Below are 27264 nucleotides of genomic sequence, written 5' to 3'. Positions count from 1 at the left end.
AGTAAAATGATTTATTCTGGGAAGTGTGCGCGAGGAATCGACTCAGAGCTTCTCCCAAAACTCACACAGCAGGTCAAATAGCACACATATGTCTTGTATATTAAAGTGTATGTAACCAAAAACCATTGTTATGGGCTGTGCTTCTTTTTTATTCATGCCTGGAGGAAGTTTGCGGAGTCATTTTCAGATTCCTATCCTCACCACAAAACCCATCCCCTCAGCTACATTTTAAGATTTATGTTTGCCGTTTTAACACTTTTGACATAAAAGTTTATTTGTTGTCTTGAAAAGACTGTTGTAAACTAGCTATTTATCTTCATGAATATTGAAACTAGTTTTTACGTCTTTATGAATCAGAATCAGATCACATTTATGGCCCTAGTAGGTTTTGCACTTACAAGGAATTTGTTGATGGTGCAGACAAATTAGATATATATACACAATACACAATCTATACCCTTATATAAAATGTAAAAACATACAATATACTATATACAAAATATTGTATATAGCAATATACTATATACACGGCAGACTGCTAGTAAAGTTGGTTGTCCTATACAAAAAAGAAGACGTGCATCACAAAGACAGAGGTTCTTAACCCGCAATTAGCTTAAAGTCTTAATAAGTAGAACAAGACCGCTTGAAGAGCAAATAGAGACAGACTGTTTTAAGGTTAATCCTCTTGTTATTGAATGTCTGCTTTATGAAACTGCTGTGACCATTAGAGATCTTGCGGCTTGTGGTCTTGCTTCCAGTCAGTATGTCATTTTGGTTTTGTCTAGAAAGAAAAAACTCAAGCTAGAAGTCAGCATGAGACAGAGGAAATTAGTGGGCAAAGATGCAAGCATTCGGGTTTTTATTTGCATTTGTTTCAAACTGAGACCTTCTGGTTAGGACTGAGGGTCAAAATGGAAAACATTCCTAAAGTTACAGGATATGTATAACACAGAGAGGTTCAATTAAAAGCATTAATATTTGTTAAACTAAAGCAAAACTAAAATAACTTTTGCAGCACATTGGTTCTAGCACATCAGACCAAACTTCCACCTATTTGTTTATTATATTCAACTAAACTTTGGTAATGTTTTAATGATCAAATTACACTGAACTTTCATCTATATTTAACATATAATTGAATTGTATTGGTAGGATTGTATGTGAATGAATTGGACTGAGCTGAAATTAATATAACCGATTCAAGCTAGATCACTTTGTCTTGTGAATTAGCCTACAGTAGGAAGGATTTTTTTATTTTTTTTCTGCTGTATAAATAAACTCAATAAATCTTCTATCAGGGTGTTTTTATCCTGTTCCATAGAAAAATGTTCTTGCTCTCTAAAAACCAGCACCCACACTAACTGAATGCATCATTTATTGCGGACCACCTGCTGGTCTTTTATGTTAATATCCACCCCCAATGGTGAACAAAGCAGATTTCACTGTGGTACCCAGGCTCCCCTTTTCTCCTCCCATTTGTACTCTGTAGCTTTTTCAATGGCAAAATTACAGGATTGTTTATCAGTTTTATTGGTACAGAACAGCATGGAACAGCATTGATCAACTTGTTAGGATGTAATCTTGACACTCTTTGTTACATTAATTTATCTTTCTTTTGACAAGTTTGTCCCACTTAAAAAAAAATAAATAAATAAAAAATCAGTGAGAGCATTCAAATGAGTCCAAGAAATGGGGCATAGTATTAACCTGGCTTCCATATTACCTGGAAACTAGGATGCAGAATTTTTTAGGTACCTGTCTGGTTGATTTATGAGCGCTTCGTTTCAAACGCAACAAGAAGCAAATGTAGATTTTACAAATGAAACACATACTTTTCTGTCCCATTACCTATCATGAAAATGTTCTTTAAAACCCCTTTAGGTTGGACACTATATTGATTCTTTATTTAGAAGAGGATAATGTATATTAATGAAAATTGACATCTAATTCTGCTAGATTATAGCTAGATTATAGCTGCCTTCACTATTACAATTGCTGGTTGTATAAAACATAGTAGATATTGCAATAAAGAATACAGACTACAATGTATAATTAGAAAAGTTGATTATCATTTTCAATTTGAAACAAAAATAAACACAAAAAGAAAAGTATTAATAAGAAATTCATATACAAGAAATTACATTTAACCAACATAATTTTGTATATATTTTTAAGAATGATAAACTCAGAAGCAATTTAAGAAATAATTTTTTATTCAAATAATTTTACTCAGTAACCACCAATATTTATGTTTTTTTGTTTTATAAATTACTGTTTTAAGATCAGAGGGTTTAATCATATATACTTATACAGCGCAATCAAAAAGTAAAATACCCTTTGCAGGTGCCTTCTGGTTATGTCAATTTTAAAATTACATTTAAAAGGTGGATCATTTGAAAGATTTTAGGCAAAAGATATTTCTCAAATGGTTATTTAATGAAGTTAAGGGACAAGGAAGTCTGAGTTAATCTGATATTTAATGATGAAATAATTTCCTCCTTTGTCAAACCATAAGTTACTCATAATTAACCAACCTTTTTTTTTTTTTTTTATTTGAGGTTAATCTCTCTAGAACCATGAAATCAACTAAATACTACCTGTCAAACAAAATGAAGTCGGCTAAAGGATTTAGAACAAGAAAAGGTTTAGGCCTTGATCTTGAAATATTGCAGAAAATAAAAAAAGAGAAAACCATTTGCATTTATTTAATAAACAGCAGTTAAAAAACAGTTTTAGACAAACTAGAGTGATGGTCAATGCTGACAAATGGAGAAAACATGGAAAAGTGGTGAACCTTCCTGGGAGTGGTAGGGCTTCAAAAATACTCCAAAAATGCATAAATGACTCATCCGGGAAGTCACAAAATAACCCAGAATAGCAGCTAAAGCCCTGGAAGCCTCAATCACGTCAGTTAAGTTCAGTGTTTTATGACAACAATGAGAAAAAAAACTGGGTAAACATGGCATCGACGGGAGAGATCCAAATGGTCAAACCGCTGCAGACTGAAATAGATCACAAAGGCCAATCTCACAGCAATGTCAAAAACTCAGGAACAGCTATTGCACACACTTGTTGCTTCCAATGAGGGCACAGCCACATTCCCAACCAGTCAGGTTTCTGGGGAAATTAATTTTCTAACATTAGTCAGATTTGGATAGCATTGTCCCTGAGTGTTATCGTTCATATTTTTGATAATAGAGAATATCTGTAGATTTGTTGAATATTCAAGCGTAGCTACAAAATACCCCAGAAAACACTTCTAAGAGGCTAATACTCTTTCAGTTCAATCTGTGCCACCAAATTTGTGTTTAAAATGCTAAAAAGGTCTAAATAGACCTGTTTGTATCATACACACGGTCTTCATAAATACAACTGTTCGTGTTGGCAAGAACACTCTTAGTTTTTATCATACTTTATATCTGGCATCCCTAAAGTCGGTCCTCTTTTTTTGTGGCAGCTATTATGTATTAACTGTGTTATTTTAATTGCAATCCTGTTTTGTACTTAAAACTCTGTTGTACTGAAACTCCTTCTGGATATTAATATTTTCTCTCAAAGGCTCACTTGGAAATACGTTAAATTAGCTTCTTTTTTAGAATATTTTTGGAGTCAAAGAGGCCAATCCATTTAGCTTTGCAATCTTTATTTCTCCAAGAATCCTTTTTATAATAATAATTACCAAATACAGATATTGTGCTGTGACCAGTCGTGAATTGCACTGAATCATTAACTTTAGAAATACACTCTTTGCTTCCAGTGAAATTTATATGTTGGTCACAGCTTGGCTGCTTGCCTTTGTTGAAGAAATTATGCTGCTTTTTATAGGACTCTGCATTTTAGGATCCTTTGTGTTAGGAATGCACTTGTTTCTTCTACCAAAGAACACTGCAGGGTATTTTAAAGCTTTTCCACATTGATCTTTTTTTTTTAATCTGACCGCTATATTGTTTTGCAATTTCACTTTGCAAAAAGGTGGATGCTGGAAGTGATGGACAGTCTCCATATGAGCCGCAGCATCAGATACTTCAGTAAGTTAGCTGAGTCCAAGTGATTTGACAGGTGTTGCAAGTCTCAAAAGATATCTATAATAGAGGAATGTGGTAAAATTTAAAGAAATCTTTGCCAGTATTTGAAATAAAAACAACTAAATCCACGTATATCCTTTAGATATGTTTTTCATTAAGGCCAGTATTTGTGAAAAAGTTTACATACTATTATTTAACTTAAATTGGTTTGTTTTCTTTGCCTTTAATCTGGTATGGTTCAGTGTTATTTTCATAAATCACCATAACATCCTTACATGTTGAAAGGTGCCAAATAAAAGTTTCATATGATTTGATGTAAATTATGATTTTGTAAACACAACCAAACAGCTTATTTTGTAAAGTCCACTTTCCATTATAAATTTGTCTATTACAAAAAAAAAATAAAAAATAAAAAAATAAAAAATAAAAATCACAATATATATGTTAGAGCACTAATGTGAAGAAAACATATGGCAAAGGTTACAGGCCATGGATACTCTTCTTAGACCCTATATGTTTCAAAACTTTCTGAATAATTAGTGTAGTTTGATTTGTTTTTGGATTCTGTGCATAAAATATTCTTGAGCTCTAATCCAGTTTGGTTAGATTTATTGCATCTAATTTCTTAACGGCAGCCAGGTCCACATCAGGGCTACAAATATCAGTTTAACTCTTCACCAGAGGATCATCAAAAGTGTAGTGATGTGGGAACATATGCATGCTCTGCAGAGGACTCTCTGCACCATTCCCACAGAATTCAAGCTTGGCTTTGTGATTCAAGGCTGGACAGTTGATCCAAGGGAGGGATGGAAAGAGGACAAGAAAGCACAGAAGAAGAATGACTTGCTGAACGAGAGAAGGTTGGGAGGATGCCAGATTCTGTTAAAGGTCTTTGCACAGTGTTTGAAGTCAGAGGATAAGGATTTAGAAGGAAGCAGGATTATTTAGAGTCAAAAGCCGTCAGCAGTCCAGTCGTGGGACTGCTGCAAAGTCAAAGTGGCTGTTTTTCCTCTGCCATTTCTTACATCTTCTATGTTTGATGTACTTAGCAAGATCCTCTGGTAGCCCTTTTATCAGTTTCTATTGAAACTTTGTGAGTTAAAATGATGCATTCTTTTTTTTTTTTCAGCTTTTATTGTCATTACACTGTTACAAGTACAGAGCAACGAAATCCACTCTGTGCATTTAACCCATCCCCAAGGGGTCTTGCTCAGAGAGCCAGAGTGGCAGCCTGTGGGAGTGGGGCATGAACTCAGAACCTCTGGATTCCAAGCTCTATGCCCTAAACACTAGGCCGCCACTCCCCAATCACACTCAGGATTTCTGGATGAAAAGCTTCAAAATATTCAACCTAGAATTGAGGAAGAAATAAGTCAAGGATAACTTTCTTTTATTCAAAGGTAATATGTTAAACTTCAACCCGCAGTCTGACTATAAAGAGTTAAAGAATAGTTCCAGTAAAGCTGTTATGATCACTAATTAAAAAGTTTATGTCTATTTCAAATATTCAAACCAAGTATAACAGTCAAAATGACCTTCCTGCTTTAGCGGCTTATTATTTGTTTGGATTGGCTTCTGATTAGCAATCTCGTTTTTTTTTTAAAAGCCAAGAAAAATTGTGATCTATCTCGAAAGAAGAAAATAAAATCTGTTTTGAAGTATTTCTTTTTATCATGTTTCTATTTTGCTCTTTATCTTTGGCTATTTGAGGTTGGAAGGCCTCCATTGCACCACCCTAAGCTGCAGACCCCTTAAGCTTCAGTGTCAGAGCTCTGACTGGGCCACTTGAAAATGTTAATATCGCTCAAAATAAACATGTCAGTAAGATTGAAAGATCAATGTCACACTAAATCGGTATGAATAAAAAAAAGGTGTGTAGTATGGAGTTGAATTTTATGGAGGTGAGCACTTAACATAATAGTCATTAGTAGAAGCTAGAGATGATTGTAAGAATGCAGCTTCCTCCTGCAGATATCACCTAGATGGTGCAATGTAGCTCTACAAAAAAAAAGTAGAAAAACAGCTTTAGATTGTCCTGAAGATCTCCTGTTGAGTAGCGGTATGCTGTATCGCCTCAAAAATGGCCTTAGGACGACAAACAGTAGCCATAAATCTCCATTTCAAACAGGCACACAGGAGACAATGCAAAGTGCTGACAAGTCTGTGTATTTTTAGGGCTCGTTTCCATGCGGCAAATGGCTGCAATGCTGCAGGAGAAAAATATGTGAACTTCTAAATGGGTAGAGACTTCATTGTAAGACAAAAAAAGTTTGCAGCAGATGATGTTTGGTTTGCATAAAAAGCTACAGAAATACTTAGTTCCCATGGGGACAGAAGAGACATTAATTAAATCTTTGAAATCACACAAACATGACATTAAACTCAGATCAGACTTTTTTGTCCATTAAAAGCTGCCACACTTAGCTTTTTTAGTAAAGTCATAAAGAACCATGAAACACTTAGCTGAAGATGTTACTTTAAAGTTTTTAAAAGGTCAGCTGATGGACCCTAACTGAAGCCCTATAATTTAAGCAAAAACACAGAGCTGTGAGCAGAATGTGGATGCTTATTTTTTTTTTTCAAAGGGAAACTGATTTGTGGTAAATTTCTCTGTTATACTGTCATTTCTTGTCTGTTTTGGCAGTCAGAGGACAGGAAGTATTTACTAAGTACGGTTCGGCTCTCCTGGTATTAGGCTCCATAGTTGATTAGGCGTTGAAATCTTAAAAACATAGGAACACCAAGCCTTCTGTCTTCCTCGTCTCTCCTCCCCTTCCTCTGCCTTCCTTGGCTACATGGCTTATATAACCGTATAATTGCTCTCCTTATCATTAATATGCTGGCATGAGTGACAAATGAATGTTGTTTTGAGAACTAGAAGTTCAGGGTCTGATAAGGCTGTGTGGTATAGATATTTCAACCCTATTTTAGGTTTGATTACCTCCCAGAAAATAATCTTGAATCTTCAGAGTGTCACAAAGCAAATTGATTGTTTTTCATCAGGGCTTATTATATGTGCTGGTTTTATCTGTGCCATCCATTGATTGATGATGATGTTTTGCATTGCCTAGCATTGATGATTGTTATGTTTTTATTGTCTTCTGTTTGTAGTTTAGCCCTTTTTATGGCTTACAGGTGTCTAAAAGGCAGGGTTGGTATCAGGTAAATAAAGTTATAAATGCTGTTGTGCAGATTAAACACAACCACAATAAGCAAATCATGAATGGTGAAACTTAGGGTTCCAACTAGCGATAGTTTTTTTTTCTAATATATGAATCTGGATTATTGGATTGGATTGGTTTGTTGAAGAAGATTTTTTACAGAATGTTTTTTATCTTAATCAAATACTAAATGTTTACATATTTTTTTAGTATAATTGCTGCTCTGTTGTTCTGTCAGCTAAAGACATGTTTTAGAGTCTCTATACTTCCGTTAACAATTAATTGTTTCACAATTAATTGTGAAAACCAATAATTGCCAACCATTAGTTGGTAATTATTTAAATAATGGATTAAACATGGTTAATGTGATTAATTAATACATTTTCAAACTTAATTAAATACTAAGGAGAAGAGGATCTTGCACAATGTCCAGGTCTAGGATTTGGTAATATGGGGGCGTCCGGTATTATAAAATAATTAACCACATTTTTTATGTAAAATCCATGATCATGTTTTGTTTTTGTTTTTTTTTTGTTTTTTTTATTAAAATCAGATTTGCTCTGTGTAAATAAATAACTTCTAAAGAACCCCCCCCATGAAAAAACATTCAAACCATAATCATTTCAAAGCACATTTCAAACAATATTCTATTCAGTTTCCTAATTTGTCAAACATTTAATAATATGTTTACACACAAACATCACCTTTTTAAGCTGCTTTTTTTTTACTCAAAACAGACTAATCAAAACTGAACAACAACATCCCGATAAACTTTCCTTTTTTTACCTGATATGTAGGTAAAAGTGGGAAACCTAAGGTTACTGTGTAAAAATGCATCTTTTGACTAACAACAACAACAACAAAAAATGTATTAGCCACATTAATTTGTCAGACTAGTATTTTTAAAACATTGGATCACACTCTCAATGACCAACTTAAAATGTCTTCTTTTATTGAAATATATCTCTTAGCAACAAAATAAAGCTTTTGCTATTGAAAGTTCAACCCCTTCATACCTGGATAAGGCTCCTATAATGAAAATTTACCATAGTAATGCAGCATGGATTTGGCATCTTTTATTTGTATATATATATATAACAGAGACATGAGCCAGCTTCTAACTTTTCAATTTATCTGGATATCTTGAGGTTCATGCAAATGTGAAGAGCTTTTCAAGTCCAAAACAGGTCAGGCATTGCATCAGCTCAACCACCCTGAGCTAAATCCACTTTGATTTTAAATATCTAGTAAATGAATTTCATTTTCTATGCTCCATTTGAATGCCAGCCCACTGACTGGTAGTTATGATCTACTTGAAAATACATTCTGAAAAACGTGAATGTCTGACCCTCCCTTGAAGGTGTTTGTGTTGATTGAACTGTTAGAAGTTTTACATAAATAAAAAGAATCTCATATTTCCTTTAATTCAAGCATTTTAGATACGTATCGGAGTGGATTTAAAGATAACTTGATTAAGGCTTTTCTCTATAAAATGCACATGCCAGGAGACAAATTTTAGGCCTAAATGTCTGACGCTGTGACCTTTGATCCTCCGTGTGGCGTGTGTTGTACATGTAATGTAATTATTCTGTTCAGCAGACTAATCACCGGCGTGCTGTGTGTTGCTGTTCTTCTTCTTCGCATGCTGGTGAAACCTTGTTGGCTCCTTCACTGGCACCCAGCAGTTCAGTGAGGTCAGCTACAGGAAACCTTTAACAGCCTCACACAGAGACACCTTTGAAAGCTAATGAAAGCTTTATTATGATATTATTATTTTCACCCAGGCTTTTGCGCCTTCCCAGCTGACCTTTTTTTTCTGAGTGCACAGGGAAAATTTGTCAAGGACTGCTTATAACTGACCTGGGCTTTTGCAGCTTATATGAAGGAGTCTTTAACCCTCACACAAAGACCCACAGTCATGCTTCTATTTCCCAAGGATGTCTTGCATTCATTTATTCAAGATACGTCCCAAATGTGCCGTAGCCAGATCGTGGCTGTTAGACTGTGTAAACAGAAATGTTGCCTTACAACATGAGCCATGAAGACCCACACACACTAAGTTATACCTTCCTGCAAGATAATCTTGTGTGCTTATTGGCTCTTTATGCTTCTTTTCCTAAACAGCATATTAAAGGCTGAGTTCACAGCATGCTCCGTGCTCTTTGAAGTGCTCAAGAGCTGCAACAGATCCTCAAATATTGACTTTTAAGCCTTTCGGGGGAAAGGGGGGAACAGAGATAGATGGAGAGAAACACGACCTGCACAGAGAAAACAGACAGGAAGAAATGTCTGTTTATTACAGCCAAGGTAGGCAGATATATTTCATAAAGGGCTAAGTTTGCTTTGGCTAAATCTTTGTTTGGAATGAAAGGAGAATGTTTGAGGATAATGTTTATTAATACTTGAGGGGAAATAGAGTCATGCTTTGTTGTAAGCAGAACATAAATCCACTCAGATTAATTAGTTTCCTCTCCAAACCAAACCAAACCAAATTAATCATGCCCCCCCCCCCTACAACACACACACACACACACTCTCACACACACACACTCACCACCATTATCACCTGAGCAGACTTCTGTAACACCTCTGAGGAGGCGACTGTTCAGTTCTACACAATGCTTCCTTTGTCTAAGCCTTTAGCAATCAAATAGCGGAGCAATAAAAAGTAAACATCTGCGTGTCACTGTGCTCATGCTGTCACAGTTTGCAGGATTTCTGCAGGCTTCTAGATACATTTGCAGAGAGACATTTTGTAGAAAGAAATCAGATGTGTGACCCCCCCTCCTCCCCGTCGTGCCTCTGCATGCCCCAAACTGTCACAGAGGAGAAAAGACTGATGTTAACTCCGAGCTTTGTATCTTAAGTCAGAGCAACAGGTAAGCTGAGCTCAATCATGTTATCTGGAAAACACGTTCTGCCTCACCTCGGTCTCCTGGAAACTCGTGGCAGCCTTCCAGACAGTAAACATGTTTGCATGCCTTGATGCTGATAGTTTGGCTAGATACTTTTGTAAAGGTGTTTTTTAAGCCTTCCAAAGTCATCCATAGCCAAATGAAATATTGCTTTTAGCACTGCAGGCTATATATTGGTTATGAAATATTTGTTGTTTTCTGGTGTTTTTTCCAAGCTTAAAGAAATACTCTGTCCTTACTTCAACGCTGCCTCTCCCTGAGTGTTTCACCAGATGGCATCACGCCACCTTTGGAAATTACGCTCTTTTTTTTTTTTAAGACTGAACAAGGTCTGAAAAAACACATATTTTCCACTTATACATTATCCATAGCCAAATAACAGCTGCTGTCACTGTGCAGATTTTACATTAAAATACCCACTTTCTTCTCAGTTAGGAGCCAGAACCATCCCACTTTGCTTTACATTACCATTCGCTGATTGGAGAAAGTTGACATTGTTGTTTTCTGGGCCAATGCAATTTTCCGTCGTGCTAGTGAACCTCTGTCCAATAAAACTTTTAAGATATTTCAAAATTTCCATAAATAAACCTGCATGGAGCACTATGTGAACAACCAGATTCTTTAGGAGTGGCCCTTTGTAGCTTACTTTCATGGCATACTGACCCAGACTATGAGACTATTTAGAGCACGGGTCTGCAACTTTTCATCCTACCCTAAGGCCTAAGCGAAAATCATTTAGAGCAGCAAAATGTTACAACTTTTTTTTTTATTTTTATTTTTTTAAATGCAACCAGGTATTCATGTTAAATATTTGCCATAGGAAATCTGTTGATGAAGGATGTTTTGTTTTTTTACAATAGGATATTATATGATATAAAAAAAATTAATAATAAAACATAATTTCTAAGCTAATTAAAAAGAAAAATAACTCTAAAAACACATTTCTGCTGCTTATAATGTCAATCTTGTAAAAATTCATTATAAGTACTCTTTATAAACAGACTATTGCTTCTAAGACTGGTATTTGCTATTATGGTACATTATTTAGTTCTTTATATCATTTTTACACTCAAAACACTAGAGGCCCAAAGTACTTTACAGGTGATGGATTTAATTTCCTGGTTGGGATGAAACACAGTGAATTTCAAATAGCAAACCTTTTCAGTATATTCTTATCATTTATTATCTTTAACCCATAATTATCACTATTGAAAGGTGTGGAATAAATTTATATATCATAATAATTAACTGAAGGGATTTACATTGTTTAATTTCTTCAGAATATTCTACTTTTTGGATATACCTTAGTACACTATATATCTAACTAACTAAGTGCTAATGCTGATATATGGCAATATAATCAGCATGACACCTGTTTGGCTTTACCACACTGATTAGGAGAAGGAAAAAAAAGCATTATATCCAGTTTATTACAAATCTGCTTAAACACCAGCCCTTACCAGGCGATAGTGGGGTGTTCCTATTTTTCCCCCTTTAATACGTCACAAAGGACACATGGTTTCCAGTTTCCTGTACTGACTGTGCAGCCCTGGAAGTCATAGACTTCCATTGTGACAGTGGGTTTTTTTCCTTGCCTTGAGATGAGTTGAACCCACAGCGCCACTGACTCATCCTCTCTAGATGGAGAATGGCCTTTTCTGTAGCCTATCAGATGTCACTAGGCTCCTCTGTTGTGGTCACAGCCATTCACAGGGGATGAATCACATTAATAAAAGCCATCTTTGCGTTGCTTGGCAGCTCGGCTGGGGTCAGCTGGTGGCATTTGAGAGCTGGAAACCTGAAAGTACGGCAGATTTCAAACAAACCAGCTTATGCTGATGTGTTCTGTTCATGCATTTCAGACTGCTTTTAGGGATGTATCTCAGTTAAGTGCATTCACTGTGTCAGCCATGCTTATTCAGAGTGAGCGTGTGAGAGCAGGAGCTTTTTTGCTCTTTTGTCTATGTCAAAAGACTCTTGAACTACAAAGACTTGTCTTGCTTCTCTTCCTGCTGACTGATCCTCTTCCTCTCTGACACACTTATGAATACAAATATATATATGAGCAATGCAAACGCAAACGCCTGTTAAGCTAGTTGTCGTTTAAGGATTTGCAGCTACAGCAAATCCTGTGGGATTTGTAAAGAACGCGTCCTATGTAAATGAGTTTCACTGCCAATGTGAAAAGGTGTATCTATTCTGATCCTAATACAAGCATTCTAGTCTGAATGAGCTGTGATTAAAGTCATGCTTTGGTTTTCAAAGGAATCACATAGAAATCAATACAGAGGGAGGAGGAGTACATAGTTGTCTTTTTTTTTTCTTAACCTGTAAAACCTTCCTCAGGATTTCAGCTGAAGATCATGTAGCTTTAGGGACACCTTTCTCATCAGATCCAATCTCTTTGGAAAAAAGTGAACTGTGTCGCCCTCTTGTGGTAGAAGTAACTTTTAGCAGTGTATAAATTTCCTCAGTTAAGAAGTAAAATTTGTGGAAGCATTGTTATGGAAGAGGATAGAACATTGCTGCAAACGAAGGCCTCTTCGACACATTATACTACGACATATAACACATTATTATTAACAAAGTGAAATGTATTTATAAGAAATTGCTAAATATTAGGATTTTTTGGCGGTTGGCAGCCAAAGTAGGAGAAATATTTGCAGTTTGATCCACAGTATATCTTGGAAATATCAGTATCTTTGGTTGGTACAAAAGAAACATACTGATATATATTGTATATATATATATATATATACTACATTAAATAGTTTTTTTTCATAAAAAAGAAAGTTGTCTGTCAATCCAAATGTGCAAATAATTAAAGGTTTTTAAAAAGTATTGTGGGCTTGAAACTGGCTGTTAAATTAAGAAAATCAACCCCTTTAGTAAAACTTTAACAAACCTTGCAGGAATTTCTTCCTCCTCTCACCATTCCTTCACATACCAGAGGCAAAAACATTTCCTTCTTATCAGTTAGGTCAGTGACACTGAATATATCCACAATCTGCATGTTCCGAACTGTGTTTTTTTTAAAAATACTTTTGTGTAATTGTATGTCTTCCTATCATTCTAAAAATGTATTTAGTTGTAGTACCTTTGTGCAACTGTTAATGGATAATTTCCTGCATATGAATGTAAATTAGCAGCTGTCCTTCAGGCAGAAGCGTAACCAGAAAGTGTTTATAAGGGTGGCCAGGCAATAACTAATGTTCATTGAGTGGGGGCCGAAAGCAGATAGGCACCAGAACCTCAGGGTCAATCTACACTGTTCCAACAGGAAAATTAACAAGAAAAACATCCATATTTTCTAAATAAAGGCAAACCACACTTTCCTACAGCCTTAGCTAACAAATAGACATAATTTCTATATAAAAGGTATAGTGGATAAAACTCAGTTTTTTTTCAGTTTTGAGTTCTGGGGCGTAAATCTTTTCCATTGTCATTACTCACCTACTTTTATCAATAAACATTCTGCATAAAATTGATATTTACAAGTACTAATATCTACATAAACTGATCATTTGATAGGTTTTTATTAAAATAGTTATTTATCTATGATTTCACTGAAGACTCCTAGATGACTTGCAGAAACACATCATTTTCTCTTTACCTCATGTAACACAAAATCTAGTTCTGAAAAGAGAATGAATTCTGTACTTATCATCCTTGATGTTAGTTTATTGATGTGTATAATTAACCACAAAAAATGTAAATGTTTTGAATATTCCACTTGAGAGTAATACTGCTACCACCATCTGTATTACAGGGGGGAAAATGATATGGGTGGCCACAGGGGTGGCCACTGATTGGCTAAGGGTGGCCATGTTTTGAACTCTTTATGTTTTGATTGTGATCATTATGTGATACTTGGAGTGAAAACCTGCAATTTCTTTTTCTCACAAAGTAAGATTATTACACTGTGTAATAATTTCAGTGGTTTAAGTCATTAGCTGTAATGCAGGCAGCCAAGAAGGGCATCTAGCATAAAAACTCAGCTGAGCCTGTAAGCAAGTTGCAATGACTTGCTGTGGCGGCTCATGAATAAGGGAACAGCTAAAAAGACTGAGACTTCTAAAATGTTTGTGCATTTCCTCATTACAGTGTTACGTGTCTGTGGATCAGCTGAGGTGCAGTGCAATACCAGGTCGCTTTGATATCTGCCATCTGCATTGTAAATTCTGGTGTCTCTCTTCTTCAGCACCTCTCTATGAGGTTCTGGTCAGGCAGGTTCTCTGGCAAGTCAAACACAGTAACACCTCACACTTTTGGTAGTTAACAATGTGGGCAGGTGTCAAGTCCAGCTGGAAAAATGAAATCAGCAGCAGAAGGAAGCATGAAGAGCTCTAGAACTTTCTGATGCATTTACTTTGGACCTAAGAAAACTCTTGGACCTCAGAAGTTCAAACTGCCTCCTCTCAACAGAGGACTAAGTACCATTGAGCAACAGTCCAAATATTTTTCTCCTTAGCCAGGAAGGTTGGTACTGATGTTGTATCTTGTTCATGATGGAGTTCGTCTGTGTGCAGTATCTCATAATGCTCTGACTGAAGCCTCAGTCCATCCTTTATGAAATTCATTCCAAAGTGTAGAATGGATTTTAGTGTACAATCTTCTGAAGGTTATGGTTATACACTGTCCTGGTGGTTTGGACCTTCTCCCAACACACTTTTTCTTTCCACTAGATTATCTATACATACTCTTGGACACATCACTCTGAATTTCTTCTTGATATTTTTTTAAGTCAGGATCCTTCCCCGTGGAAAAAAAAAAATAATAATAATTTTAATAAGTAGCCTTTTTGAATATAACAGTATTTGTTTTAGTAATCATTGGATTTCCGCCCCTTTTTTAAATGCAAATAGTGTTTAAAATAAATAATTCATATGAATTAATCAACCAATTAAATGATTGATTGATGCTTTTTCTTTAAACATGTATCGTATTCTTAAGGACCCAGTTACAGGAGGCTACATGAGACCCTATCTCGATAAATGAATTACTAGATTGCTGTTCTCAGAAGGAAAGAGAGGACAGATGGGACCCATTACATTTATAATATATTGTTAACTACCCTCTCCTGAAACATGTGATGCTCAGCATCATATACTTAAGGTCCATAATAATCTCATCATCTCTAGGAGCTCATATTATGTCTCTCTGTTTATCTGCCATGACTGAGGCTGCACTCTGTTTCATCAACGCACACATGGGCAGATTGTCTTGCTTTTCTCTCTTTCCTTTTGCAGATTGTCTCTCTGGTTATTTGCTTTTCTCTCTGACCACAAGCTTTGTGGTGTATGAGGTATTGGTTTCTTTTTTTTTTTGTTTGCACACAAAGACACTTCTCCCAGTCTCAGATCTTGTTAGACATAACACATGGGGATGAGATCGCAGAGGGGCTGCGATAAGACCCAGTTCTTAACACCTCCAAGTTTAAAGGCACAAGATGAGAAGTTGCACCTGCAGGTCTTCCAGAACCCTCCCTTTTTCCCCTTGTGGTGGCCCTCGTCTGGCTTTTCCTTTCACATGGGTGCACGTTATACAGCATTTGGCTGTCTAAGCCCTCATCACATTGTCAATTCTAGTATATGTCTTAATTTAAAACAATTCTTGTAATGATTCTTTTTAAAAAAATTTCACATACAGATTTGTTCCCATTTACAATACATTTAAGTGTTATTTTCACCTTTTATGTACAGACTCAAGTATATAAAACTATAAAATAAAAGCCTACGAAATTTAACATTAATATTTGCATGCTTATTATGCAGAGCATTGCTCCTTATGGACACTCTGCTCTTTATAGAGTACCAGTGGTAATATGATGAGCTAACATTAGAAGTTGAATTGATTGGGCTATCAGTTAGCAGTCAGGTTTTTCACCGCCTAGCTTAAACAGCTGTATCCTAATAAGACTGATTGTTAAATCTACTTAATTTTTTTAAATATGTCTGGAATATTTCCAATAACCTACAGACAGAACACCCCAAAACCACTGCTCACTCAAGGACTTTCTACGGTATGTCCACTCATTAAATGACTTTTAATTGCAGGACAGTATGGCAGAAAACTATAGGCCGTAACTTTTTAAGCTTTGTTACACTTTGATTCTGATACCATGCCCATGCAAAACCCTTATGTTTTTTCTGTTCTCTGTTTTTACATGTTTCTCTCTTTGGATGCTACTCTGAATGTTGCATCTTTTAACTTACTGCTCTAGAACTTATCAAATATCATCACATCTCTCTGTTCTTTAAAGTTTCACTTTCTTTTTCTATGTCAGCAGAATTATGGATTTTGGATGGAGGACAAATTGCTTAGCTACATACCAGCTCCTTATAGAAATAAATAAAAAAAACTCTGGGAGCTGCAGCCCCTGCTGGGAGTCATGGGGTCTCCTCACTTCTTTTTTCTTTTGAACTTTAGTGCTTCTCTTTTTTTTCATAAAATTTTCACTTGCCGCCAAGATGGCCTGATACTGAAGATGATATGTGAAAACTAGCTGCAGCATCTCATCATGTTTTATCTCTGGATTTTGATTTTTTTTAATGTACTGTTCTGTATTCCGCAGAGACCTTTGAGGTTCTGATGAGGCAGGCCGAGAATCACACCAACAACGTCCTCCAGGTGTCTTATCAGAAAATAGCTGATGCTGCTGCTGCCTCAGTGAGGGAACTCTTCACCGATGTGGGTCTCTTCCTGCTGGGTTCCGAGCTCAACGTTGATGAGTTTGTGCAACGCTTTTTCGACGCACTCCTCCCACTGGTCTACAATTACTATATAAACCCAGGAGGCAGTAACCCATCACCAGGCCATGATGAGTGTGTGAGGTCACTTAACCGCATTATCAAACCGTTTGGTGCAGCGCCGGGCCTCCTCGCTGATCAGATTGCTACCTCTGGGGTCTCTGGGAAGCTGCTACTGCAGGCTCTGCACCTTGGCATCGAGGTCATTAATACCACAGACCACTTACAGCTGAGCCGTGAATGCAGACGGGCCCTGCTCAAGATGCAATACTGTCCTCACTGTCAGGTATGGGTGCAGTGATGTAAGTGCATTGATCCGAGTTAATGAAGCGTTTTTACCGGCAGCACTAATCTCAGAGCACTTCCCTTCACAGGGCATAACACATTCCAAGCCCTGCATGGGCTACTGCCTCAACGTCATGCGGGGGTGTCTGGCGAGCATGGCGGAGATCGACGCTCACTGGAGGGAGTTTGTTCGCTCACTGGAGGGACTGTCAGCTAGGATGCATGGAGCTCAGGATTTGGAGCAAGTGCTTCTCGGAGCTCACACAATGCTTCATGATGCTATCAGGCAGGCTCAGAAGAATGGAGCTCGCCTCTTGGCACAGGTCTGGATCATGAGCAGAAATGTATTATTGATTTTAATGCTCGATTTGAATCTATCCTGTAGCTCTGTACAGGAGGCGAAAACACTGTTACCTGCAGGCCTGAAAGGATAAACAAAATATAGAGTGCTTCACACTGGCATGATGGAGTAGTTTTTATTTTAAAATCTGCTGGAATTACAGCTGTTTGCTCCATGGCAGAGAGGAACACAGGGGTTTATTTTAAAGATACATTGCTTTAAATGGCACATTTTTATACAAAACAGCTAGATTGGGGAAGAAAAGGGAAAGTGCCTTGAAATATATCCACTTGGGCAGCTGCAAGGCAATTAAAAACCTACAGATAGTAGAGGACTTAATCTGCAGAGAGAAACTAGACCTCAATTTATCATCTGTTGATCCATTCACAAACAGACTCTAAAGACCCATTTTGTTCTTAAACTACACTGTTGCTATTCACTACTTTGGATGCAACAGCTCCATCTAGTGGATAATATGATATGCTGCTGTTTGGCAGGCATATTGTCATTAATTGACAGAAACTAGAGAAGACAGCACTAATGTTCCAAACCCAAATATTTCTTACTCAGCAATCCAAAACACATATTATATGTGAGGCATAAGTAATATATAACACGATTATAAAATTCTTAAAATACACACTATTCGCTTAGTGTTATGAAATTCAATTTGTGGCTGTTTTATTGTGCATTAGGTTCACAAACTGTGCAGCCCACCAATCAGGACGCCCGCGCAGTCGTTCAGCATCCAGGACACAAACACCAGGGTCTCCATCCCGCTCAAAGCCCTGAACAGGAGATCAGAAGATTCACTGTCTGTCATGAGAAAGTAGGTGGATGTTGGATAAACACACAAAAATTACAGCAAGCTGTCATTTTCAGTTTTTTGTTCTGGATGTAAGAAATAAAAAATAGGCCTGCTCTCATGTGGCTACCTTTTTTTTTAAGGGACTTTCTGAAGAACCTGCGTGCATTCAGCACTTTCTACGGTGGCCTGGCAGATCATATGTGTCTGCAGGAGCTTTCGTCTGGTGACGGGGTGCCCTGCTGGAATGGAACCAACATTGTAAAGAGGTTGGTTTTAAAAGAAAATAATAAAAAAAACATAGATTCTTTTTATAAAAAGGTCAAGCAGTTACAGTATTATGACATGCCTGCATTTCTGAAACCCAGATTTGCCTATTTTTGAAGTATTTCCTTATAGACAAAGATAACTAACAAGTTTCTTCATCATACACCTCTGATGTAGATAGATCTGACAATATTCAGAATCAATCCCTTAAAACCTAATCTGAACCCATCAAGGACCATCCGAAAATGATAAACAAACGTTAATTAAGCTAGTCACTTGTTGTTCTTCTTCTTTTTCTTTAAACTTGCACGGTCAGAGTTTTTATTGCTGTTAAATGGACACAAATATGCTCTAAGTTAGAAGAAGGAAAAGGTCAGAAAACATGCTTCATAGATTTTGGTCTTTTTATGGTCTTAGGCTCACTAAACAAAATGTTCCACTATACAATACCATCTACATTTCTTGTCAGCCCTTGTAGAGATATATTTAAAGTGCTTAAAGGTTTAATTTCGGCTTTGCAGGGTTTTTCTAGTTTGTAAAATATGATACGACAGCGCTTTTCTCCACAGTAAAGTAGATTAACTTTAATGTAGATGAGAATTTTTAAGTGAGAATTATTGTTTTTTTCGGATAACATTACATCTTTTTTTCTGTTCTATTAACTTAAATCTAATAATGAAGGATGAGTGAGTTACAATTTGTTTTCTCAGTGATACAAAGGAGGGATATCAGGAGAAGCTTCTCACATTCACTGTAAATTCCGGTTGAGGATCAATGATGCTCTGAGTCCTGAACACAAACTTTATGAAATCCTATGTTCCTAAAATCTTAGTATTAATTTTTTTAGTATTATTTCATGTCACTGATTGTAGAGGGTGCATTATTTTTTAATTTTCAACTGTTCCTTTAAGTTAGGAATGCTCCCTTTTTTCCATCGACTGCAAATTAAGCATTTGAACAACAAAGGACAAAGCTGCAGTTAATGTACATGATAGGTTCAGGATGTCATCAGGATGGTTATGATGTTGCACATACTCTGCTTGAAACAACTGCTCTGTGAAAACACAAACTTTCTGACTTGATTCTGGAAATAGTTTCACAAAACAACATGATGACACTTCCTCAGGTTTCATCTATCAGCTGTTGGTGATGTGCATCTGAGAAATGGATGTGAACTTGAGAAGGCACACATCGCGCCTCTTTTATGCGATCAGTCAGTGGCCTTGTCTTCATTGCATCACAGCTCTCGATCTTACCCGTGCTGTCATCACTCAAGGACTCCTACACTTATCCCCGGTTGGGGGTTGTTCTTTTTAACTGTCAGCTACTCTTAAAAGAACTGAAACAGCTGGTGGGCTGGTTGTGGTTTTTGTCAGTTCAGGTTTCAACCATTTGCTGTCGAAGATAATGAGTTTATGAACTACAAAAAAGATTCTGGATGATTACCAGAAAGTTTTTTTTTCCTATTTAGCATTCCTATTTAGACTTCTTAGTGGCCGTGCTGATTAAAGATGAAGAAATCTGTTAAAAGTCCACTTTTACTAAATAGTTGATCATTTGAACTTTTTATTGGAAGATTTTTACTGTTTCCCACTAAAGAGCTATGACTTATATAACAGAGAAGTGAGATTCACAGTGAATTCATACTGGAATAAGAAGCATGCTGCAGGCCCTCCACTACTTGCAGCAGCCTGTGGGAAATATTTATGGTCTCTGGGCATCTTTTATCTGTTTAAGCTTCCTTTCTCTACTGTCTATTAACAGTTAGACTTATTGATAGGGATTCTTCCACCTCAGGTCCACTTGGCTTCATTTCCGTTCAGCCATTACCGAAAAAGTAGAAATTAAGAGACATTAAGAAACAAGCCTCTGAGGAGAGTATCGAGCTAAAAATCTCTGTAGCTTCTGGAGATCTGCAATCCTTTGCTGCTTTCTATTACCCCAGCACTGTAGATGGATGGCCGGCAGTCAACACAGGCTGAGACAAAGGCAATAAATAACCTCCTACCTACAGGTCATAACCCAACACCCACTGTGAGAGGGGGGAATAAAACTGGCTGTTGGATGGTGGCTGATTTACAGAAGCTTATCGAGGCCTCAGAGACCCTAAATGATTGGTTCAGTGGATGTATGCTTGTGTTTGTGTGTGAGAGGAAAAACATGTGCTTTTAAGTGTGTGTATGTGGTTTTATAACATGCATTTGTGCGAGCTGGCATACATTATTTCATGGCCTAAAACAAGCAGAAATTTGAACTAGAATGGGCACGATAAAGGAAATACAAAAGAAGACCCGGGGGGTCTCAGATTTAGGAGAGATTGAATGCATCTCCTTATCTGGGTTGCTGGTAAACAGAAAGATAAGGAACAATTGGATAAGATCACAAAGGAATAACACCAGCAGCTTTAATTTAGCTTTCTCTGAGAATGTGGATGATCAGGATTTCTCTACAGTGTGATGATTTGTAAACACATTCTTCCTCTGCTCGTGGTTTGCTTCGTACTCAATCACTCATATTGGCAGAGAAAGAGATTAGACAAGCAATCTTGTAATTAGTGTTATAGATTTCGACACAGTTAATGTGAGCTGCTTTTCTATAGTTATGCAAATAATTAATTTCAGATTCTTTGCACCCTGTCTTCTTGGATGCTAACAAGTATTTTTATATAACTAAATTTTTTCCTAAGCATTCATCTATGTTAAAAATCATTGCAAGTACTTATCTTTGCTTATCAGTTTTTTTTTTTGCATATGTAATGCAAGAGTTAAGAAATGTTTTATTTTCTAAATGTAATTTCTACTGAAATGTAAGCCATCTATAAAATAATTAATGTTGCATTTTATTTGTATTCTGATACATAATTGTCTTAGTTTTTGGTCAGACACTTATTTATTACTGTTTATCATTTTTAACAAGAACATTGTCCTGCTATTACCTATTATAATTTTCCATTATGGACAAGATACTTTAATTTGAAAATAAAAGATGAGTTCTCGTAATCTGATTTTTGCATGGAAAAGAGACAGGATGCAACCCCGGGTCCAGTATCCAATATGGCTACTCAGCTCGTAAAATGGAGCAAAATTTGTAAGGATAAAAAGTTTGTTGAATTTATTGATATCATTTTATTATCAGCTCAATGCCAGCTTTGCTTGCTGATTGATTAGTGGCTGAAAAGGTAGTGCACTATTATAACCTAAACTCTGTCAGCCGTACTGTACCAATTAGCAGCGATAAAAACACTTAATACATTTTTTAGTTCCAAATAAGATAAGCAGCAGAAATTTTATTACTGCAGTTTATTTCTGGGAATGGAACAGATGGTGAAGTAATGAACCAATATTAGACGAGGAACTCGCTTTAAAAAGTGACTTTTTTATTCTTTTCAGATATATTTTGTAAATTATTGTAAAGGATTTAAAGGTATTGGGATTTGATGCCCTTGAATAGCCTAACATGAAAAAAAAAAAAAACTAAGAATGTCTAAGAATATGCTATAAATTGAAAATAGACATATACCAATTAAACGTACCCTAAGTTATCACATCAGTATATTTATATAAATGCCAGCAACAAAAAGCATTATAAAAACAAAATATTATCTACAGGTTTACTTTTTGTACAAAAATCTTGCTCTGCCAAGGCTTTTTGAAGGCAAATCGTCCAATACTGTTTTACAAACCTAAAAAATAATGTTCCAGTTTAATAATTTACAAGCTATTAGACAGGTTTATAATTTTTTTTGTCAGTCCTACATGCCTTTATCCATGCTGGGTCAGATCCTGACATTTGAAAAAGGAGGCAGGCAGTCAAGGCAGCAGAATAACGCCTTAGCCTCGCTGCATGCAGTTAGCCAAGCCTTGTAACTAAATCAGATCCTGGAAGAAGACAGAGTGTACCTTCTCCATCTGTCTTTTAGAATGTTGATTAATTTGGATGTTTGGCTGATCAGGTCCAAACGGTTTCACCCCCAGCTTCTACTGGTAATTTTGCTTCCCTCCCACACCTCGGCCTGTCAATGACCAACACAACAACTGAGACAACAGTTCCAGGTTGCAGCTCAGCTGTGCCCCGAGCCGTCCTATACATCTGTGTTGCAGAGGAGCTACTGCGCATGTACAACTTTTAAGAGAGCCAATTGACAAACATTTTTGCACCCTAGAAATAGGTCACCAATCTGACAAAAAAAGAAATGGTGCTTTACTTGTCATTAAAGATTACATTAGATTTTTATCTTGCACATCAAAAAAAGATATATCAATATATTTTGAAATATATTCTTTAAAAATAAGTATAAAATATAAATTCATAATTTAATTTTAAACTTTTTTTTTTTCATGTCTTAATCAAGGTCATTGGGCTGGTGGGGTAGCGCCCTAGCACCCCATATTGGCCAGCCGGCACTGGTTAAAGGATCAAATGAATCCTATGACTATTTCAAATAAATTTTCAATTCAGTTTATTCAAAAACCTCAAATTCACAACATATGAATTCAATTTACAGAGATAATTCTATCAGATCATATAGTGAGATAAATTATAAGTTTTCTACTTAAGGAAAACCAGCTGATTTCATCAAGACATTGCAGGACACGTTTCTTCTTCATTAGCATGTAGATATCTGCTTGCATTTTTTCATTGTCTCTGGTTTGATCACCAGCTGACAAACAACAGGCTATAAATTTTGAACTCAAAAAAGAAAACAAATCGAATCGCCCCCTTTTCACCCATTTTTCTCACCAGTTGGTGAAAACAGCCTTGTGTTGTAGAAGCAATGCTAAAAAGCCTCAACCATGTTCAAGAAGCAGAGTGTGATGGTTTATTCATGATTACCTCCTCTGGTGAAGGCTCGCTTTAAGTCCTCCCCACCTGTGGTTAGTCTCACGGCTTCTATGACACACCATGTGTTTGGCCCCATACTTGTGCTTTTTTTTTAATTGAAAGCAGCAATTTAACATTATCACAATAAAAAATCTTTAACGTTTAAGTTTAACATGTGGTGAAGAGTCCAGCGAGGTGAATACCAACAGCATGTTTCAAGAAGATGCCTGAAGACAGGGAGGCAGATTTGAGCGTGGCCTTTTGTTTAATAGGCCACCCTTTATGCTGCTAGAGCTGTCTGTCCTTTCACCTTTTCCTTGTCTTCGCTGCCCTGGTTGATCCTGTGGAGGTTAATCACATGGTAATAGGAGCCTTGGAGTTGTAGAGCAGGCCCCTCTCAGTGTGCGGTCAGTAAGCAGAGAACCAATTGATATTGAGGATGTTTGTCTCATCCTCTGTTTTAATTTGTTTTTTCATTCAATTTAAATGTTCCTTCTGGTTAATTTCTTTATGGATCATTTTCATGGATTTCATGTTTGATTCATTGCTTAAGTGATCCTCTCTAGATTACCTAAAAAAACATATTTAAGGCTTTGTTAAAAGGAAAACAAGAGAAGAAACACCACTGGTGCTAGTTAGCCTAACATCATCAATATTTGGTAGAAGGAAGATGATACCAAACCCATTACTTTGGTATTGCTCCTATTGCTGAGCAAATATATTTTCACATCAAGAAGATAACGTTCAAATATACATCAGTTTCTGTTTCTTTAGAGAAATGGTCTCAATTTCTGGTCCTGAAGTGTCGTTGTCCTGCAAATTTAAGAAGCGTCTTTGCTTCAACACCCCTGAGCTCATTAGCAGAGCTGTGCATAACTCGACTGCTGCTAGTGAGGTAATTCTGCCATTGGTTCAGGTGTGTAGGGCAAGGGACACGTCTAAAAGTTACAGGTCACTGACCCTCGAGGATTAGAGTTTAAAGGGGTCATAGAATGATTATATAGGGCATTTGGTGCTGGTCCTTAAGGTCTCTGAATAGAGTGTGTAACATTGGTTGGGCTGAAAATGGCATATTTGTTGTTCTATACACCATAATTTGTTGTTCTATACACCATAATGCAAGCCTGGTTAAAAGTCCTGGAATTAAACGACAGGTTTTCTTCCTTTTATGGTATGCTCGTGAATATTTAGATGAGCTGTGCGCTGATTGGTTGGTTTACAACGAGCGAAGCAGCTGAAAGAAAGACGCATCATAGCAACAAGCACTCACTCACTGGTTTGTTGATATGGTAGGGCTACCAGACGTCCTCTTTTTCCCGGACATGTCCTACTTTTCATACTTAAAAAAATGTTTGGGGGAATTTCAAAATTTTCCAGGATTTTGGACTACTATAGTGCAGCACGTTGTCGAATCCCACCGGCACTTGAACCAAACTTTGCTGGGATCTTCTGATAGACAAAAATAATCCATGCCTGTCGAGTCTTCGGATCCTTGGGAAGACTGTGAAAAATTTCCCCTTTCTCCGTGCAGCCTGGAACACTGCAATTATGCCCGTGGTCCTGGCTCATTTTCAGTAGAGAAACTGCCTGCTTTTTAATTCTTGTAGAAGTAAACCCCACTGCAGGCTAAACTGCTAAACCAGTGTTGTACATGTTCACGACCTCTATTCATGTTCTTGGGCCAGTGAACCAGTGGGCTGGTCTGTATGTAGATTTGGGGCGTGACAAGTGCAGGCCAGAACCAAATAAGGCAACATCCCCGTGTTTACATCAATCCGGGGCTTCGTTTGGATTCGCCTGTTTTATGGTGGAAGTTTAGATTTGTGAGTTAGATCTGTACGTCCATTTCAACCACAGAACTATCGTTCTTCATCTATGACAATGTAAACTCGGTTTTGCATTCTATGACCCCTTTGAAGACTGCTAAATTAGAAGATTTGGTAAAAAATCTTATATGATGTTGTAAAAAGACAGATGCTAATTGGTTTAAAAACAAGGAAGTTTTGTGAATATGAATATATATATATATATATATATATACGATCAGCTCAGATCCCAGTCGATGTTCCTATTGTTACTTTTTGTTTTGAAAAAGGAAAAAGTGATGCAATTCAGGAAAAAATAATGGAAGCTTACCCTTTTACCTTCTACTCCTTAGGCTGTAATTTATACAACTGCTTTTAAATGTAATCTCATTTGTTTTGCAAATGTTAATACAAACTGAATGAATCAAACCAAAATACTTACAGTAATTAAGCACATTACAAACGAATTTCCTGGTTTTAGCAATAAACGTTAAGCCTTTTTTCTTCAAGAGAGCTTGATTTTGTTAATTAAACTTTGATCTCAAACAAAGCAGATAATAAAGCAGGGTTTGTTTTATGCATGATTGATTAGTGTTTTTGGGTGTTAAACTGAGTAGCCATCAGACAGTGTAAGATTCTCATGGTTTAAAATCACTAGGAGCACCCGGTTGTGACAGATTTTAATGTTTTAAACAGAAACCCTAGATGTGATCTAGAGCGGCTGTCATTGAAAAACAGTAAAGTCGTAATTATTTTCTCCACTGCAAAATAGTGGAAGATATGAATTATCAAGGTAGAAAAAATTATCATATTTAGTAATTTTATTTTTATTTGGATCCATGTTTTTCACCTAGAATTTAGGATAAATGAACAATTAATTCCACATTGCCTATAATACTGTTAGTTCTTGTTATACATCATGTATAAAATAGCAGGATAGCACTCCTTTAGTTTCTACATCATAAATGTCTGTCTCTTTAGCAAATACATTTTTTTCAAACTCTATCCTTTCTTGTGAGTGAGCAGAAAGTAAGGGATGCATTTATACATTACCACAAAGGGTACATTTAGCAGTAGGTGTAGGTGGGGGATAGGAGGAGCCCTACATACTATATGCATCACACAGCTGGAAAAATCTTCATTTACTCCAGTAATTTGCCTGTAATTTCAATAAAGGACTTCATACGATGAGAATGGTTTCAAAGAAAATGTTGGACCTTTTGAAAAGTCAAAGTCAGTCTCAGTGTGAGGGATTGCATATGAGTCGATGAGTCATGCAATCAACTGGTTTTCCTAAGATAGAAAAATCTGATTCAATCTGACTGTATGATCTGGTGAACTGTAAAGTGCCTTGAGATGACATGTGTTGTGAATTGGTGCTATATAAATAAAGTGAATTGAAAACAAGTTTAAAAATTTTCGTAGACCTTGGTATAAATAAATAAATCGAGGGATTTATGGGAACCTCACAGGTGAGTGAAATGTTCCTGTGACTCCTCAGAAAGTCGCAGTGAGCTTATTTTGTTAATAAATACTGCATACCTATATGTACAAATTTTTGACAGTTTTCTGCAAATTTGCTGCAATTATAATTGTTTGTTTATAAAAACCGTCATACTTTTCCTTTTTTTCTATGGATTAGACTGGGGCTTGGATCTGCTCAACAAACTTTCTGAGTCCTAGAAGGTTGACTGGTTAAAAAAAATAGGATTTTGTAAGAAAGCTTTTTTGAAATATGCTTTCCAAACTACCATTTTGAGGCTGTGCTTTTATTTATATTAAAGACTTGCCATTTAGCTCTCTGCAGATAAACATTAATATGTGAATATTTTCTCATATGTTAAGTCAGTTTCTAGATAACAGTTTTGTGAATTTTGTCTTTACTCTTTTCCTCTTGGTTACTTTAAATTTGCTCGAATTTAAAGATTTTCTATATCTTCGATGTAATATCTGCTCTTACAGGGATGAATTTATGTGTGCTCAGTGTTGTGCAGCTTGAAGTTGTTAATATTAAGTCCTGAAAAGGAAAATATTCTACAGATTGACTTTTCTGATTGTATAAACTATACACATACACACACACACACACAC

The 27264-nt window shown here is 36.5% G+C and overlaps 1 protein-coding gene across 1 annotated transcript in view; it reads left to right on the top strand.

Moving 5' to 3' along the window:
- The window catches only part of gpc5 (glypican 5), a 160717-nt gene that overhangs the window by 8721 nt on the left and 124732 nt on the right, over positions 1 to 27264 (top strand). Inside the window, exons 3-6 of the mRNA XM_015384084.1 lie at positions 16676 to 17136; positions 17225 to 17458; positions 18171 to 18304; positions 18424 to 18549. Of these exons, the coding sequence (XP_015239570.1) occupies positions 16676 to 17136; positions 17225 to 17458; positions 18171 to 18304; positions 18424 to 18549 (955 nt within the window). The remainder of the gene's footprint in view (positions 1 to 16675; positions 17137 to 17224; positions 17459 to 18170; positions 18305 to 18423; positions 18550 to 27264) is intronic.

The sequence above is a fragment of the Cyprinodon variegatus genome, unplaced genomic scaffold, assembly GCF_000732505.1.
Source record: "Cyprinodon variegatus isolate N-32 unplaced genomic scaffold, C_variegatus-1.0 Scaffold15, whole genome shotgun sequence".
Classification (NCBI taxonomy): domain Eukaryota; kingdom Metazoa; phylum Chordata; class Actinopteri; order Cyprinodontiformes; family Cyprinodontidae; genus Cyprinodon; species Cyprinodon variegatus.
The sequence above is the reverse complement of the archived record's forward strand: the minus strand, read 5'-3'. Positions and strand labels throughout refer to the sequence as shown.